Source organism: Drosophila ficusphila, unplaced genomic scaffold (genome assembly GCF_018152265.1).
Source record: "Drosophila ficusphila isolate 14025-0441.05 unplaced genomic scaffold, ASM1815226v1 contig_636, whole genome shotgun sequence".
NCBI classification, from domain to species: Eukaryota; Metazoa; Arthropoda; class Insecta; order Diptera; family Drosophilidae; genus Drosophila; species Drosophila ficusphila.
The window spans coordinates 2,378,345-2,397,299 of record NW_025064569.1 but is presented as its reverse complement, the minus strand read 5'-3'; the positions used below and the strand labels follow the sequence as shown (position 1 = coordinate 2,397,299).

The window sequence follows — 18,955 nt, the reverse complement described above, 5'->3', positions numbered from 1 at the left end:
TATTTTTGAGTACGTCCAAAAAGTGGAGTTTTATATTTGCCTGAATATCTAGCACTTCAAAACACCTACGCACTTACAAATCGATAAGAAGTATAGTAAACTGATCCCTCTACATAGTAAATTTTTGAACTGAACAGAAAAATTTATTTTTCTCACCTTTATCGCCTTTAGGGGGTCGGTATGAGGCCACCCTCCCCTACTGCGTGCAATAACTACACCACTTTTGAGAAAGTTTCAGCAAGATAGCTTTAAAACTGAGAGACTGATCGGGTGACTATATCAAAAAGCTCCCATATGAGAGATTGAAAAAAAATTATCACGCCGTTGTTTTTTATCATATCAACTTTATTTCTTGCAGATGGTGGTTTCTAATTACTTTTGAATTTCGAATTAAATATTATTATCAATATCGTTTAACTATATCATATAGCTGCCATGGGAAAGATCAAAATATATACATATATATAAAATGAAAAAAAAAATTTTACCTTCGTTGTTTGTGCAGTTTTTCAATAAACCTTGAATTAAGAAAAAATTTCATAAATAGGTATCGGACATTTTTATCAGATAGCTGACATAGGAAAGATCGAAAAACCTATATAAAATTAACGGAAGACTATCATGATTTTTGGAAATTAGACTTTTTTAACGACTTTTGATTTTCGAATTAAATTTTTTCGAAATCGGACGACTATATCATATAGCTGTCATATGAAAAATAGTCAAAAATACAGATAATTATTGGAAAAATCGTCATAGCTTCGATGTTGAGCAGCCTTTATGTATTTTATTCGACATATTTTATATATAAGCTTCGAGTTGCATGTAGGGTGACCAGATAGCTGAAGTGGAAAATACGGACACTTTTCTCGCCCTATTTGCTACTGAAACCTCACAATCACAAACAATGCGATGAGCAAAATATGCAGATTTCCCATCGCTAAAACTACGAGAATAAATTTTCCTCAACTCCTCTGTAAATATACACTTGCATTTGGTTGAATTCGGCGTGGTTTTCAATCGTTTGCGATCGGGTGACTCGGACATTATGCCGTGTTAATTGTCACAAGCTTGTTGCAAGTGCAACCTGTTTTTTCGTCAAAAACGAGAAAAATACGCACTAACGGACACAGAGCTGAAAATACGGACATGTCCGTATTAATACGGACGCCTGGTCACCCTTGCATGTTGCATGAAGCTAGCTTCCTTTCTTGTTTAAGAATTTATATAAACCAATAAGCCAAAGGCTTGTATGGAGTTCTATCCCTTAAGCTGGGTGCCGATTAATGAAAATTTTATATTTGTTTTTTTTTTATGTTTTGTCTAAGTTTGTGTATATCAACATTTTATTCGAAAAAGGAAGTCCCTGCTATTACCGTGATCTCGATGGGACTACGGGCTTTACTCTTGAATTTGTTAGTGTTTAACATTTTTCTTGCAACAGAATATTGATCGATATTCTATTTGTATAACTGCCAGGACATATTTACTTCGACAAGGCAAAGATAGCTTTGTTAAAATTATTAACACGAAATGGCACACAGAATATTGTAAATATATTTGGCCTGCTACTGACACACAGACAAAATACGGAGAGTAAGAGAGCGTGGAGTCAGAGAGGGTGGGAGCTGCAACGCAAGGCACACCCAAAAATAGTCGTTATGGCGCCCCGTAAAGTATACATTTTTGATGAAAATAGCTTGCGACCTAATTTGTTTCCTATGGTTTTTTTTTTCGAAGTTTAACCAACGTGGGACACTGTCAACCCCAAAAAGCATGCTACGGCCTCAAGATGGGAAAACTAAGAAAAACAAAAACACTTCTGAAAACACACTAATTGTTTGTTGGCAAATTAGGCAAGAATGCAACGGTAGGCGGGTCTTTTAGTTGCTATTCCTGGGATAGGTCGCTATTCACCACACATATGCAGATGAAATAAATAAATTAAATTGTGACTTTACTTGGACAGACATAACGTTTGACACACAACACACTCCCGGTGGGCGCAGGCCACACTATTCTCCGTTCGCAATTTCCGAATTCCAAGAAAGTGTTTGTCGTTTTGACTTGTGGTAGATACTGGCAAGGAAGCATAACGACTTAGTGCTGCGACAGTTTATTGCAGCCTTTGCGCATGTCAGCCATAATGCCTGTATGGCGTAACGGAACAGGTCGGTGCCTGGAGCACCCTGTGACCAAAGCTTCGCCGCCGATGTAAACAAACCTAGAAGAGCAACAGGCGGCCGTCAGGGGTTATTACTACAACCTTCTTCTCTGTCCTCGCTTTAAAAAACCATTGAATCGTTGGGACTCAGAAACAATAATACGTAAGTTTTGTACATAGAAATATTGGACACATTTACTTCCACTGTATTTGGTTTGCTACCATTCAAAAGTTAATAATATTAGGGGTTTAATTATCATCTGATGCCTTTTGGTATAAATCTCCTGAAAGGTCACCAGTATATTTAAATGACGATTAAAATACAATTTGTTTAAACTTTTCGGATTTGAACTAACAAAAAGACAATTTGAACCGTTAAAAGAATTTGAGAACTTTAAACCTACAACATAGTTTACTAGCCCGATTGCCGGATACCCGTTACTCAGATATGGAGATGAAAGTCTGTATTGGCTAAGATACTTTTACACGGGCTTAGGTGCGTCTTTTGGCTTAACTTCTTGCATTGGCCTAGGTCACTGTATTGGCTTTGCTCCCTGCAGAGATTGACCTCTGCATAAATTTCAAAAAAATTAAAAAATTTTTTTTTGCATGATTCGGTAGATTACACTTTTAAAGGTTTAACATACTAAAATTTCAAATCTTTATCTCAAATAGTTTTTGAGTTAAAGCAATTTAAAGAGCTGCCGCTCTTATAACAGTGCAAACAATCATTTTATCTTTATTTATATTTTTTTTCTCGAAACATCATTTTCCGAATTTGCTGCAGTGATTACTCAAAAACTAATGATCCGATCACTATCAAATTTTTTACATGTTCTATATATAGTACTCCGTACCATGAACCATCAAAAATCGAATTTTGGCAGGTCAAAAACAACCAAAATTTTGGGTAAAGTTCGATTTTTTTTTTTAACGCCGCCACTTTGTCAACTTTTGATATTTTTATCGTAGTTCATTGTACAGACAATATTATCTAGTTTAACGAGAATTTTTTATTTTTTGATTTCATCCACGGAGAAGGCCGGAACCCTGCAGCAGTTAAGGACCTATTTTTTAGCGTCGTTGGAGATCGACTATAACTTAAAAAATATTTAATTTTTTTCTTCAAAAATTTCACTAAATATTCTTAAAACATGTATAAATATATTCTTAAAATTTTAAAATAATTGATAAAGTAGATTTTTTTAATAAAAATTCCCAAAAATCACCTTTTTTTAGGCCGTTACACTGGTTGTGCTCCTTAATTAACCATATGGTATGGAGTCGGTTGGGAATCAAACAACTTTTTTACCTGCTAGCTATCAAAAAGCTTAAAACTTATGATTTATTTGCAAATTGAGTGGAGTAACTTTAAAGCATTTGATAACAAGAAAGAAAGTTTGCAAACCGAAGCTTATATACACTTAAGTAAGAACTTAAATGTAGATGTAAACGACTAAGATTGTTTCTTGTTGTTATTTCAAACCTTACAACGCAACCGAAAAAGTGTACTTTATATTACATAGTAAGTTAAGATATAATACATAAGATTATATTAGACGCTTTTAGATTTTGGCCTTTTCCCAGTTGTTATTGTCGTGAAAATTATAAATTTCGGGCCTAATCTTTCAGCAATAAATATATTAATGACAACTACAATACGTCACCTTGGCTGACGCATACAGCCTATTATAAAGATTCGGTTAGCAATTCAGTCGTCTTATTACAAGTACATTGAACTTGGTAAACACATTACATAAACTTATTTATTTGTCTTAAATACGCCTATACGAAACCTACAGACGGACAAACGGAACCAGCTGGATGTCTGAATCGATTCAGATGATGATGATTGCTTTATTGTACCTGTAACATTCCATTATACTCTTATCTTATCTTGACGATTTCAAAAACCAACAATCCGGACACTCCCCAAAGTCAAGAATAGTGAAGTTATACAATTTGAATTTTATTTTTGTAATGTTTTACATACAAAGCTACGTTTACAGTGAGTTTTTACGGTGAGTATTGGAGATGAACCGATCTATAATGTTAAATAGCGCAGAGCTTTGTCCAGAAAACTTTGTTCCGTCGACAGTTTTCGACTGCTGTATTTGCACCGGGGCTCAGCTTGCTGCTGGTGTTCGGTGAGAGGTGTGTTTGCGAACTCCCTTTTCATAAGCATTCTGATTATGCGGGATCTCGTGGAGCGATTCTCAGACTTTGTTGCCATTTGGGAGCGCGGTCTCACGGGTGCCACCGAAACGGAGCCATAGACTCCCGATTCAGCCGAGTCTGAGTCCTGACTCCAAGGGTCGTTGCAGCTGCAGTAGGTGACGCTGCTGCCCGGCGAATGGAAGCCAGTGCCGTAGGCCTCGTCGTCGCAGGTGTAGTACTCTGGCAGACCGGGCGTGGTAGCCCTTTGGACATTGGGAGCGTCAGACACCGCATAGGGAATGCACTTTGCCTCCAGGTATAGAAGTGGCTCGTCGACGGCCTCATCAGCGCTGGGCGTCGGACTGGAGCTCCGCTGGTCGTTTAGCTCCGCCATGCGGGCCAACTGTCGCTTCTTCTCCCGCCGAAGCTGCCTTCGCTCATGGCGCTCCTTCTCTAGGCGGGCTATGGTCTCCAGGCTCTCGATAAAGATGTTCAAGTCGCACTGTCCAAAGCAGGATGCGTTCAGGGTTACTGTGGTGACCTTCGATGGAAGCTCCATCTCGTCCAGGTTCAGGAACTGGGTGCAGGTGTATGTTGCCATTTTAGACTGCTGGCTTGAATTGCTAAAGGTGTTCTTGCGGCTATGTTGGTTGCTGGGCAACTGATGCTGCTGACTGCAATCGGATCATATTTATACGCGGACAACAGGTAAATGCGGCGCTCTTTGCCTTTTTAACCCATGGATTAACCTACCATATGTCCCACAGGTAGTGGTATATGCCAGATGTCGCACAGGTAGTAAGCCAAATCCAAACGCCCGAAGTGCTCTAATTGCGTTTTAATATCTGGTTTTCCCTAATCCAAATATGCGCGAATCCTACGCATATCCTGTCCCTGTGACAAACCTATTCTACCTGTTAAAGGGCCCTCAGCAGCTTTGAAAAGGCATTTCACGAATTTATTTTTTAACATATCACTGAGGGATTCAGAATCTGTTTCAGATCTTACCTCAGGATACTCGAAAGTTCCGTACGATTTATTTGAATTTGTTATACCCTTGTAAAGGTATTATCATTTTTAGTTAGAAATTTGCGACTTAGTGAAGGGTCAGCATGACTATCTGAACTGATCTGTCTGTCTGTTTCTATATAAGCTGATTTAAATATATCTGGCTGAAACTTTACCAAGAGTAATGGAGCTTTTACAGGTTGTTGAAGGTCTGGAAAGCTAAGCTCCCATAAAAAAGATCGGAAAAATAATTGAACAATTTAAACGCCGTTGTTTTTTGATCATACATGATTTTTGGCAATAGTTTTCATTCAGAGTAAGGAAGAATTAATGGAAAAACCGTCAAGACTTCGATGTTGTACAACTTTAATGCACTCTGCTTTATATTAGTTCCAATTAATTACTATAATTGAAAGAAATGAAGCTTGCTTCGGCAGACTTACAGACATGAAATAATCTATATCTAAACAACATCGAAGCTATGGCGAGTTTTCTATTAATGTTCCATATTTTTGACTATTGTTGCTATACAGCTATATGATATAGTCGTCCAATTTTGATGACATTTAATTCGAAAATCAAGAGTCTTTAAAAAAGACGATTTTTCCATTAGTTTTTCATATTTTCGACTATTATTCATATGAAAGCTATATGATATAGTCGTCCGATTGCAATGAAATTTATTTCAAAAATCAAGAGTCTTTAAAAACTCTAAATTCAAAAAATCATGCTTTCCGATGAAAGACAACGCTGTTATAATTTAATTTCCGTCAATTCTATATAGATTTATCGATCTTTCAGATGGCAGCTATATGATATAGTTGTCTGATTTTTATTAAATTTTTCTTAATTTAAGTCACTATGTCATGTCACTATGATAAAAAGCACCGACGTTACATTTTTTTTCATTATTTATAAATATATTTTTCGATCTGTCATATGGCAGCTATATGATACAGTTAGCCGATTTGGACAAAATTTAATTCGAAATTCAAGAGATGTTTAAAAATACAATCTTTTCTTCCAGATTATATTTTTAAACATCTATTCGACTTGCCATAGGAAAGATCGACAAATCTATATAGAATTAACGGAAATATAATTATAACATGGTTGTTTTTCATCAGACAAGCATGATTTTTGGAATATAGACTTTTTAAAGACTCTTGAATTACGAATTGAATTTGAACAAAATGGGACGACTATACATATCATATAGTTGCCATATGAACAATAGTCGAAAATATGGAAAATTAATAGAAAAATTGTCATAGCTTCGATTTTGTTTAGCCCCTAAGCATTTCGTTTGACTTATTTGATGACTGCAAGGGTATATAAGCTTCGGCTTGCCGAAGCTAGCTTTCCTTTCTTGTTTTTTTTTTAGGTCTATGGTAACTGAAAGGGCAAGAATAAGCTAGCTTTATTTCTTTATTTCTTTCACGGTTCATGCTTTAAAAGCATGCTGGTGACATTTAAAAATGCGGGAAAATTAATAGTACAAATCAAACAGAATTAAATTGTATTGACGTTTACCACTTGGCAATGCGCCAACAATTACCCTTACAGAATCACCTTTTAACCAACAAAACTATTTGTGGCCTGCGGAGGGAGCGATGCGGCCTCGGTTTGATCAACGGTAAAGGGAAAGTGTCTTTTGAGGCCACTAAGTCGCTGGTAGTTTGTTGAACATTACCATTTCTTCAAAGGCCAAACCATACAAAAATTTAAGCTGCGTTTCTATAGTATGTTTTCTGAATACAAAATACAAACATTGTGTTGCTGTTTAATAATCTTTATACACAGTTCATAAGAATCCATACAACTTCGGAAAATCATTGAAATATTGATATTGCAATGGACTTCGTAAAGATTATGCCAAGAAAAGTCATAAGTCGTTTGTTGGAAATATTAGCAAAAAATTAATAATTACATTACCTAATTGGGACATTCTTTTACAAATCGTACACTTTTTTGCGTCACAATTCAGATTTATGTCAAAATTGTTTTTCAAGTGTAGGAAGCAAAATAAAAAGACACGTGCATCGGTATTTTGCTTAAAATTTTTTTTACAAAGTTATGATTTTTGACAATATCAATGGTTTTCTCCATCCTTGAACACGTCAAATTAATTATCTCTTGTTATATTAATCGTATCGTTACAATTTTTGTATTATTTAGTTAATGAATTCAGCTTTAAAAAAGTAAATTCATTTTTTAACTTAATTGTTTATATATAAGAAGTACATAGTAACAAATTAATCATTATATTGACATTTCAATGTCGATCCCCACAAATTTTAGAAATAAGCCTGTGACGGTTAATCTTCAGAAGCGCCTTTAAAACAAGTTGCTAGGAGGGGAACATCATAAATAACAAAGGTGTTAATTTATTTTTTAAAAATAAAAAAAAAAAATAAAAATTAAAAAAATTTTCCTGATTACCTGCGTTTTTATCTGGAGAATTTGTGATAAAAATTTGAAATGGATATATGCATATTTATGTTTTTTTTCGATCTCTCCTGCGGTAACTATGTATGTATGTATATGAAATAGTTATCCGAGTTTGAAAAAATTTAGTTCGAAATTCGATAGTGGTTAAAAATCACCATCTGGAAGTAGTCAAGTCTATATGATCAAAAAGAACGGCGAGAGAATTTTTTGTTTCATTCTCTCGTATGGGAGCTATCCCCTGTAGTCGCCCGATCCGACGCGTTCCGAATTATATAGAGCGCGTAACAACTTTTGGTAAAGTTTCAGCAAGATAGCCTTAAAACTAAGAGACTAGTTTGCGTAGAAACAGACAGGAAAACAGACGGAAGACGTACAGACGTATTTCGATGCTGCCCCTCTCGCCCCCCCTGGCGACGCCCTTGTACACTTTATTAACAATGTTTGTGCAAAATTTCGTGGAAAAATATTAAATAGTTTTTAAGGGGTGGCTGTTTCCCTTAGAGGCCTTTTTTTTGAAGAGCCTTGCGGTGATAATTCCCCAAGTCGAACAGGTCAACTGAGACCATAAAAGTAAAAAAATTTCATTAGTTTAGTGATCGGTTTTAAGCTAAAAATGAACTTTTTGGTCTCTAGAAATTTCACTAAAAAATTCATTTCAGCGGAAAAAAAGTTTGTGCGTGAAAAGTCGATCGTTCAAGCACAGAAAAATTTCATTACGAACATTTGAAAAAAAATTTGAAGTAAATCGGTTCAGTATTTTTCCGCCAATCCATATCACCGCAAAGTCATTTTTCAAGTAACACCATTTCGAGATATTCGCGTTTAAAGTTTCAAGTTCAGTTTCGGGCCGCGAGGAGGCGCGCGGTTAGGAGCGCTGTAACTTTTTTTCTACTGCTCGAATCTCTATGAAAATTTGGGAAAATGTTATCAAGGAGTTGTTCTTTAAGATAAAGCAATACAAAATTTTCGATTTTTGGAAAATAAAAAAGGTAACATATATAACCCCTTAAAGGCGTTGTCGCCCCTGAGTAACGCCCCCTCCCGCCCCTTTTAATTTTATCGATTTCAAAATTTTTTTCGCAAAATAAATATGTTTTCTCAAAACAATTTTTTTTAAAAAAGTGCCATTTTTCGGCCCCCAAGGTGAGAAGGGGGTTATATCCAGTTGCGAGGCCGAAAAAATGAGCGTTTTTGTAAATTATTTCTGGAGAGGCCTTTTATTGTATATATATATGTGTTATATACATATAGATAATTTTTTGTAGTTTCTGAATATATTTAAAAAAAATATTGGATTCCGTGGATCCTGTAGAGGATCTCCTGAGGGTCCACTTAAAAAAGTTGTTTTGCGGTGATGAAGATATCTCTGATCCAAGTTATAAGAAATACAAAAAACCAAAAGGATTACGTAAAGAATAGACAAACAGTGGTAGTGACGCTTGGAATTTTCAAAATTTTGATTTTAGACAAAATGGCGGCTTCCCAAACATAAAACTTCGTTTTTGGCACAAAAATTAGAAATTTTTGTCCTTATTACCTTACAAAAATATCTAAGAATAGCCTGTGAAAATTCAAAGTCAATCGGTCGAGCCGTCTCGGAGAAATTTGCTTCACCGACTTTGAAAACATAGTTTCGAGAAGAACGCATTTAAAGTTTTGGCTACTAGTTGAACTACGTCGGAGACGTCTTTAAAAATACACATATTACTCGAAAACTATTTAAGGGAATACTTTGAAATTTTCAGATAATATTCTTAAATATATATATGTAAATTCAAAAAAGGCAAAAAAAATTTTTTCAATTTTTTTTTAAATTGCAACTGGATATAACCCCTTAAGTTTTAACAGCTTTCTTTCTCATTCATAAAGATTTGTTAGAGCATTTAAATACGCGGATGAGGTAATAATGGTAACTTAATAGCGAAAAACACGGCAGTAGTTTTCTTTTTGTGATAAATTGTAACATTTCTACAGCTACAAAAGAATAACCTTTAATTCCATTATCTTAAACTAAGGGTTGAATTTTCTTCGAAACGCAAAACACATGTGTAGGTGAGACAGGGGAATAGTTTGAATACTGTAGTAAGCACCAAAAGTGGAGCAAGCACCGGGTAAGAGGTGACTTTGTAGCTTATGAGCATGTGCAAGCACTTACCAAAACATTCCTCTGGTTCTCTTTGTCCAACAGGAACTCCATACTTTTGTGGGGCCTGCAGACGGACGCAATTTGAACGCCAGCTCCGCCTGCCGAGGATTTTTCAGCCTCTCCGTCGATGTCATCCACGTCGTAGGCAGCGCTGGTGACATTCAGCCTCTTCACGATATACCGCTTGTGGGGCAGGCTAAGCGGGTTGCATGTGATGTCCATCAGGGAACGCGTTTTACCCGAAATGACCGTCTCATGAGTGTCCAGGTTGGTCTCGATCAGACCCATCGTTCCAGCCTCTTCCACAGGAGAAACGCCCACCGGCACGGCGGTTACCACGGTGGGCCTGGCTGCGAGCCCCCTTCTCTCCGGCTGACTGAGTACTTCTGTTTTTGGAGAGACGCTCGCTTGCGACGCCCGCATCCTCGTCGTTTGGCTTTGGCTACCCGCGGTTAACTGGTCGGCAAACTGCTGGTACTGTTCCCGTTCAGTTTTCAGTGGCGTCTCACTGGCATGGGCAGCACTGGTGCTAACGACCGTTCCTTGGGGCGCATGCGTCAGGCTGCCACTGCGGGGCGGCAGCTTGGGAAGCGGCGGCTTGCCTGTCACAACCTTCTGTAGAGTTGATGTTTTGGCCAGTTGCTCTGGCTGCCTGCAGTTGAACGCACTAGAGGCGCCGGCCTCAGACAATACACTATCGTCCAGTGGACTGGCCTGCAAGCTCCGCGACGGCTTCAGCGGGATGTGAACAAATTCGGGCGGTTTTCCCTTTCCCGCAGCCGGTCTGGAGTCCTTCACGTCCGATGCCATAACCAAGGGCTGATGCGGCGCTGCCTTTTGGTCCCGTTGCACCAGCTGCTGTTGTTTTTTCTTGCGTCGCAGCGAAAAGCGCAGTCCGTGGGCAAACCTGGATAGGAAGCCCCTGGAGCCCGGGTGCTTGTCGTCCGACCTGCCGATGGGCGTGGCCTGCGGCTCGGGTTCGCTGCCCGGTGACATTTCCTGATGAGCTCTCTGCTGGCACAGGATGTGATGGGCTCGGTTAGTGGGCGGATAACTGAGGATCGGCAGGTGCAGACTCAAAGGTCGTGCACTTGCAGCAGCAGGTGTCTCAATAGTCGGGCGCCTGGGCACTGCTGAGGAAAACGACGAATTCTCTAAGACGCCCGATTGAAGACTGACTGCGCTGCCAGATGCGAGTCCCTATTGTATATAAAAAGAAGCGCAAAAAATGAGTTCCAGTGCAAAGTTCGAGAAAAAACAAAAACAAATTACATTTGAATTAGCGACGGATTCAAACGGAAACGAGAAAACGAAAAATTGTTAGTGTGTAGCGCCGAGAGCAAGCAACGTTTATGCGACATACATACATATGTATGTACATATATGTATGCGCAGGGCATTCACAAAAACAAAAGAGCACTCAGAGAATTGACGTTGAGCCGCCTGCCTTGCAGATACATGAACTTTTCATTTTCTTTCTGAAACCGTTGTACTGATCTGCAACCTACCTTGGGATAACCTTATTATGTGTTCCCAAAATGGGCAGTCATCTAAGCCAGGGCTTGGACACCCGGGCTTAGCCCCACCATCGGTAGTTATCTTTGGTATCGGTTGTACAACGTCTGTTAAATTCTCTAAGAGAGCCCGAGAGAGCCGAGAAAACCACGATAATGGACTGGACGCGGATGATTTTGCACGCGATGAGACTACTTATACTTACCATACTGCTGGCAGCGCAGCCAGCTTCGGCTCTCTGATCATGGCCTTCGGGTGCTTTCTGCTCGGAATGGGCGCTGTCTTCGGCCGCGATTGTCGGTTCTCTTGCGCGAAAAGCCTGCTCTTGGTCGAAGAGCGCGGCTATGTTCTCGTTCTCTTTGGTGTTGTGCACCACAGTAGCGTCCGAGTTGTCTAGGAGTTCGTCGTCGCTGGACGGGCCCTGCTCGTCCTCGCTTGAGCGGCCCTGATCCTCCAGTGGCTCCTCGGAAGACTGCTCCTGCCAGCAGTACTTGCTCACAACCGGACAGAAGCTAACCTCCTTGCCGAACGAGTGACGCGATCCGGCGGGCAATAAAATTCCAAGGGGCTTCGGCTGCGTGGCCGTCTGCGGCAAGGTGTGCATCGAGGTGTGGGCACTGCTCACGCACATTTCGTCCTCGGGCTCTTGCCGCCCGTCGCCGCAGGCTGACAAATTGGGAGTGCTGCTGACCAGACAGCGCTTGGCGGCCGGCGATTGGAAGCGACGCTTGGGCAAATGCCTCTGGGAGTGGGAGTTGGTGGCCGGAGGGGGCCGCGGTACCGTGTTGGCCGCCTCCGGCAGGTCAAACTGGCACCGCTCCAGACTCTGGGCGTAGGACGTGCGCAGGTTGGTCGGGTCCACGTCGAAGGTCTTGCCAAAGGTGCCAAAGGACAGGATTGGTTGTTGTATGGGCTGCGGCTCCGTTTCCGAGTTCTCGGGCGAACGCTTCTGCCGAGGTGGCGGCCTAATCGTCAACTGAACGTGCTGCACCTGCGGAGGCTCCTCGAAAGCGTTCGACTCACAGTCCTCTGTCGGCGTGGACTGTTCCACAAGGAGCGGCCTGTCCGTTAGAATGGACACATTTTTGTCGTATATCTTGCTGATCTCATCCAGCAGGAAATTGCCCTTGCAGATGATCTGCTCGTAGTCGCCTCCCGCCATGCTCTCGCGGCCCGACATTTCATCTGCTTGGCTCCGCTTGTGGTTTCGGTGAAGATCGTCTGCCGCCGGGCGCTCGTCGCTGTAGTCCAGGAGCGTAAGGTTCTGGTAGCTGGCGTTCAAGTAGCCTGCGCTCGCCACACCCACTGCTCTTTTGGCGCGCTCGTTCCAGCTGTAGCTCCGCCGTATCCGTGGCAGGGCGTGGCAGTCGAGGAAGAAGTCGTCGCGCCTCTCCTCTCGCTTCAAGTCAAGGTGTTCGGTGGAACTGCTCGCGCTGCTGCTGCTGTCGCTGTCGCAGTCCCTCTTAGTGGTGCGAAGTCGACGCGGGCGACCTCGTCGTCCGAGCTGCTGCAGCTCGTTGGGGAGGGAATGGGTGGTGCCCAGGGGGGGCGAGCCGTCGCTGCTGTCGGCGGAACTTCTGTTCCGGCTACGGCGGCGGTGGCTGCTACTGCTGCTGCTGTTGGTGGCCAGAACGTAGCCGTGCTCCTCGTGTGGGGCCTCCGGGTCAACGGTTTCAGTGGAGAGTGGACCGCGCGAGTCGCGGATGTCTGGCAAACTGTTGCGCAGCCAAGTGAACGAGGCGGCGGACGATGTCGAGGCGTTCGATTCGGTCGGAGATGCCAGCGGAGTGGCCGATTCCAACTGAGAGTCGACCCTCTCCGGCGAACTATTAATAGACGGCGACGGAGAGCAGGGCGTTGCGAGCGTCTCCGCAGTCTGCTCTATTTTCGGCTGACACAAATCTTGTCCGCCATTGGAGTTGCGGGCATAGGGGGCACCCTCATCCAGCAAAAGCAGCTCCTCCTCCTCCTCGCAGAGCTTGTCGAAATTCTTTGGTATGGATTTAGACTTTTCCCGCTGCGGCGTCCTGGGCTCGCAGTACCCGGAGTCTTCCGACAAATTCTCGGCCGAGTTGAGGGGCATGCGACGGGAGGCAGTCCCGTTCTGCTTCTCCGATTCCCCCGCACCCCCGCTGCCGAGACACGAGCTCAGCTGGCTGTGACCACTGCTGGACGAGCTGGAGCTCGAACTGGAGCAGGTCTCGGAGTCGGACTTCAGCTCCGCCTGGTGCAGCCCCTCGGAAAAGAGGCTCCGCTGCTGCTGGTCCTCGAGGTTGAGCTTGTTAAGCTCGTAGTAGGTCTGGTGCAGGCGACCGTCGCTAGACTCGTACCGTCTCATTAAGGACAGCGACGAGGCAGATCCTCTCCTGCTCTCCGGATTGCTGTCACTGGTCCGGGCTGCGGCACCCAGCTCACAAGTGAAGAGTGAGGGCGAGCTGTTGCCCAGACTGCTCATAGTTTGCTGCTGCTCTTGGAGTGTCAATTGCCGCTCCAGGGACTCAAACTGCACCAGTGACGAGCTGCGGGAAAGCGAGTGGTAGGAGTCGTTGTCCGAATAGAAGTCCTCAAAGGTACCGCTGCGCCGACTGCCTGCGCTGTTTCGCACGCCCTGGCTCCCACAGCTGTCCCGGGCACAGGATTCCAGCGCCAAAAAGCGCTCCAGACTGTTGTGCGACTCGGGATCGTGCCGCAGGGGGCGGCGCAGCTGAACACTGTCCTCAAGTCTCTGGCCAGGATCCGGCTCTAAGCTACGCCTTGGGCGCTTGGGCGGACACACGAAGTCCCTCTCTGACATGACATCGACATCTGCATGGAAGAGTAAAATTAGAGGAGATTGTGTAGAAGGGACGAGGCCAGTCTCCACCAGCTTACCTTTGGATACTTCTATGCGTATCACTGAACCAGTGTCGGACTCCGCAGAGCTCCACAGGCTGGAGCGCTGCTCAAGGCAGCCACTTAAGCTGTCCTGGGCATGTTCCTCATCCTCGCTGGTCTCCTCTAAAATTGGCTCCAAAATTTGCCGCGAGCTTGATAAATAGACACCATCTGCAAGATATTGCGTTAGCTCGATATAGCTTAAGGTTCAAAGTTTACGCGGTTTCAAAAAATCTCTATATTTCAAAAAAATACGATGTTATAATTTTATTTCCGTTATTTCTATATAGATTTTTCGATCTTTCCTATGGCAGCTATATGAAAACGTTGTCGGATTATAATACAATTTTTTTCTCGTTTCAAGGGTTATCAAAAAACTTCATATTTTGATATTTCCTATGGTAGTTATATGCTAGAGTTATCCGATTTTAATAACATTTAATTTGAAATTCAAGAGTCATCAGAAAACGCCATCTGGAATTTTCCCTATTTTCGACTATTGTTCATATGGCAGCGATATAACATATTTGTCCGATTTTGTTGAAATTAAATGTGTTTTTCAAGAGTCGTTAGAAAACTGTACATTCCAAAAATCATGCTTGGCTGATGATTTCTATATATATTTTTCGATCTCTCCTATGGCAGCTATATGATAGAGTTATCCGGTTTTGATAAAATTTGATCCTAGATTCAATAGTAGTTAGGAAACGCCATATGAAAGAAATCAAGTCGATCTGATCAAAAACATCGGTGTGAGAATTTTTTATTTCATTCTCTCGTATGGGAGCTATCCGATATAGTCGGCCGATCCGGCCCGTTCAGTCTTATATACTGCGTGCAATAACTACACAACTTTTGGGAAAGTTTCAGCAAGATCGCTTCAAAACTGAAAGACTAGTTTAAAGAGAAACGGACAGACGGACAGACGGACAGACGTACAGACGTACGTCACTGCGTTGCAAACTTCTGTCTGAGTTTATAATACCCTTTGCTCTGCAAGTGTATAAAAGTTGCGTTTCTACTATTGTGTAGAAACACACAATATTGTGTTAAAACTTAAAAAAAATCTTTTTAAAAAAACCAAGTAAAAAAAGGAAGCTAGGTCCAGCGAGCGGAGTTCATAAAACGACTCGACTCATTAGAATTCTATAACGACAAGGCTTTGTCATTTGAGTATTTTTTAAGATTTTTGAATCAGAAATTTATGAAACAAAATTTGTATCACACAAGCAATGTTTCTGAAATGACAACTTTTTTAAGGACCATTAATAATAAATAGCTGACATTGAAAATTAGAAAATTATAAAATCTATGAAACCAAAAGTAACCCGGTATTTTTGATCAAACAGGTATGATTTTTGAAATATAATTTGTACGACTTTTCAATTGACAAGACGAATTCGGCTCGCCGAAGCTTATATACCTTTGCAGTCATCAAATATGTCTACTTTTATGTATGCATGTAAACAACATCGAAGCTATATCGTCGTGCGATTTTGATGAAATTTAATCCGAAATTTAAGAGTCATTCAAAAACTCTATATTCCAAAAATCGTACTTGTACGATAAAAAACATCGACGCTTAAATTTTATTTATATAGTTCATGTATATTTTACGATCTTTCTTATGGCATGATATGATATAGTTATCCGATTTTTATGAATTTTTTTCTTTACTGAAATGTAGTTAAAAAACTCGACATTCTAAAAATCCTCTTTCATCCTATTTTCATAAAATTTATTTCGATATTCATTAATATTTTAAAAACACCATTTGTTAAAAATGAATATGATCTAAAACAACGGCGTGATAATTTTTTAAAGTTTTTTTTTTCGATCTATCCTATGGGAGCTATCCGATATGGTCGCCCGATCCAGCCCATTCTGACTTACATATGCAAGCTTTTGTTAGTGAACAAAAATCTTAATGCCTAAATTTACGTTTAACGTATTTACGCTGGAGTTTCAATGATAGTTTCCTACAAAATTTATTATATGTTATTCATGTTATTCATTTTAATATTTTTATATTATAACGAATGTTGATTCGGTATTAAGTATTGTTAAGTATCTTATTGCATAATGTATATAATTTCTGACCGCTAAAGGGCCCCCATACATTGAATGGCCCTTAGATCTACAAAGATTTAAAGCTAAAGGAACATAATTTCTAGTAAATCTACTTGGAACCGAGAAATTTAGTCTACTTAAGGGGCACAACTAGTGTGAAAAATCAACAAATTTTTTTTCATATTTCGGTAGCTTACACCTTTAAAAATAACATATTAAAATTTAAAATCGATATCTCAAATAGTTATTGAGTTATAACAATTTAAAGAGCAACCGCTCTCATAACAGTGCAAACGATCAATTTATCTTTAAACGCGTTTTTCTCGAAACAGCGTTTTCCAAATTTGCTGCAGTGATAACTCAAAAACTAGTGATCCGATCACTACCAAATTTTTTTACATTTTCTTTATAAAGTTTTACGTACCATGAACTATCGGTTTTTTGATCCGATCAAAAATCGAATTTTGGCAGGCCAAAAACGACCAAAATTTTGGTTAAAATTCGACTTTTTTTTAACACGCTGCCATTTTGTCATTTTTTGATATTTTTCTTGGAGATCCGTTGGAGATCGACTCTAACTTAAAAAAATATTTAACTTTTTTCTTTAAAAATTTCACTATACATTCTTAAAACATGTATAAATATATTCTGAAAATTTGAAAAGAATTGATCAAGTAGTTTTTTTTAATAAAAATTCCCAAAAATCACCTTATTTTTAGGCCGTCACACTAGTTGTGCCCCTTAACAAGTAAGCACTGTCAATTTCACCACGTATAAGGTTATGAATAAATATAGTACCAAGCATCGTTCTACGGTTAGTAAGGGAGGGCAAGTTAATGAGGAGCAGTATATGAGAATAGGAGGGTAGGAATAGGTTTGCATTCCAGTTTAGTCGGCGTAAGGCAAAGATTAAAAAGCTTTTTGTACTGATTCTATGCGATCAGCATGTACTTCATATTGGGGACTCCATACGGGTGCCCCATACTCAAGAATTGGTCGGGCCAACGATATAAATAAAGTCTTGGTAACGTAAGAATCCTCAAATTCCTTCGACCATCGGTTAATAAATCCAAGCATTCCCCTAGCTTTATTAACCATGTTCGAAATATGAAGAGAAAATTAAAGTCAGGAGATGTTTTTCTTGTTTGACTTTCTTCTTGGGTGTAAAGTTTTCCAGTTCTGAGCAAAAAAATTAATTAAACACCACTATCAGTTTAATTTATCTTTAAACGATTCTAATAAGTACACTCCAATAATTCACGAACAAAATCACGTAAAAAACTTAAACTTTTGTTTGCTTAATGAAATAAAACTAATCCAAATCCCGCCAAAATCGGGACGTCTGGCAAAGCTGGCAGCGTCACGATCTAAATCGAAATACGTCAGTACGTATGTTTCTAGGTAAACTAGACTCACAGTTTTAAAGCAATTTTGTTGAAAATTTGCCAAAAGTTGTGTAGTTATCGGAACGAGCTGGATCGGGAGAACATATCGGATAGCTCCCATTCGGTGCCGTTGTTGTTGATCATATCGACTTTAATTCTTCCAGATGGTGTTTTTTAAATACCTTCGAATTTCGTATTAAATTTTATCAAAATATATCATATAGCTGCGATTGTAAAGATAAAAAAATATATATATAGTAGTTAACATAGTTTATCCTTATAGTTACCTTTATTTCATCCACGACTTCTTGTCCTTACCCTCGTGCAATAGGTATAATGCCTTAGTACATACATACAGTGTATCACATTAATACCTATTCGGTTTTTATTTTTCTCAATTTCAAATGCAAAGAAAAAGATTAAAAAAAGACTTTTAAAAAAAATTTTAAATGGAAAACGAAAGCTTTTTTTTATTATCTATTCATAGATATACATACAAAACAAAAATAGTAAAAATTAAAAATAAAATTAAACAAAAACAAAAAACCAACTCAAAATTCAGGTTACATTAATATTCGGTATTTCCTCATAGAACTAATAAAAAAAACTATATTTATCCCAATACTTGGTGTTATAGCCATTATTTTTAATGGTATCGCTCAAGCGTTTTGGCATATTTTGAATTATTTTTTTGGTGTAATCCCCGCAAATTTTCCCCCCTCTTCTTGTAGCCGTTTTTTTAATTTCGCTATGGATGATATCGGCGTTTGGTGTACACGGCGGTCCAACTCACTTCACAAATTCTCAATTGAGTTGAGATCAGGTGATTGGGGCGGCGTTTCCAAGACCTTTGGGCAGTGGTACAGCAACCAGGACCTCACTTTATGCGCCTTGTGCTTTGGGTCATTGTCCTGATATAACTTGAATGTATTTTCAATGCCCATTTTCTCCGCCGACTGCTTCAAATTTTCTTTTAAAATTTTTAAATATTGATATTGGTTCATTATCCCATCGAAAAACACTAATTTCCCCACTCCTTTTGTGGAAATGCAGCCCCAAACCATAACACTTCCCCCGCCGTGTTTCACTGTTGCCCTAAGGTTTTTTTTCTGCAGCTCGGTATTGGGTTTCCGCCAAACCATGGTCTTGCCATCACTCCCGAATAGATTAAATTTACTTTCGTCT

General features: G+C 40.1%; 2 protein-coding genes across 2 annotated transcripts in view; both read right to left on the bottom strand.

Annotated features, from left to right (window-relative positions):
* Nucleotides 1-18,955, bottom strand: part of LOC108100769 — a 65,885-nt gene that overhangs the window by 25,902 nt on the left and 21,028 nt on the right. Inside the window, 3 exon segments of the mRNA XM_043208744.1 lie at nt 9,936-11,126; nt 11,647-14,246; nt 14,313-14,486. Of these exon segments, the coding sequence (XP_043064679.1) occupies nt 9,936-11,126; nt 11,647-14,246; nt 14,313-14,486 (3,965 nt within the window).
* LOC108100805 lies at nt 4,118-6,278 on the bottom strand. Its single transcript, XM_017204873.2, has one exon. The coding sequence runs from the start codon at nt 4,920-4,922 to the stop codon at nt 4,209-4,211; it is 714 nt and encodes a 237-aa protein (XP_017060362.1). The 5' UTR covers nt 4,923-6,278; the 3' UTR covers nt 4,118-4,208.

Coding starts and splice junctions, on each gene's coding strand:
- LOC108100805 (XM_017204873.2), bottom strand. CDS start 4,922: ATGGCAACATACACCTGCACCCAGTTCCTGAACCTGGACGAGATGGAG.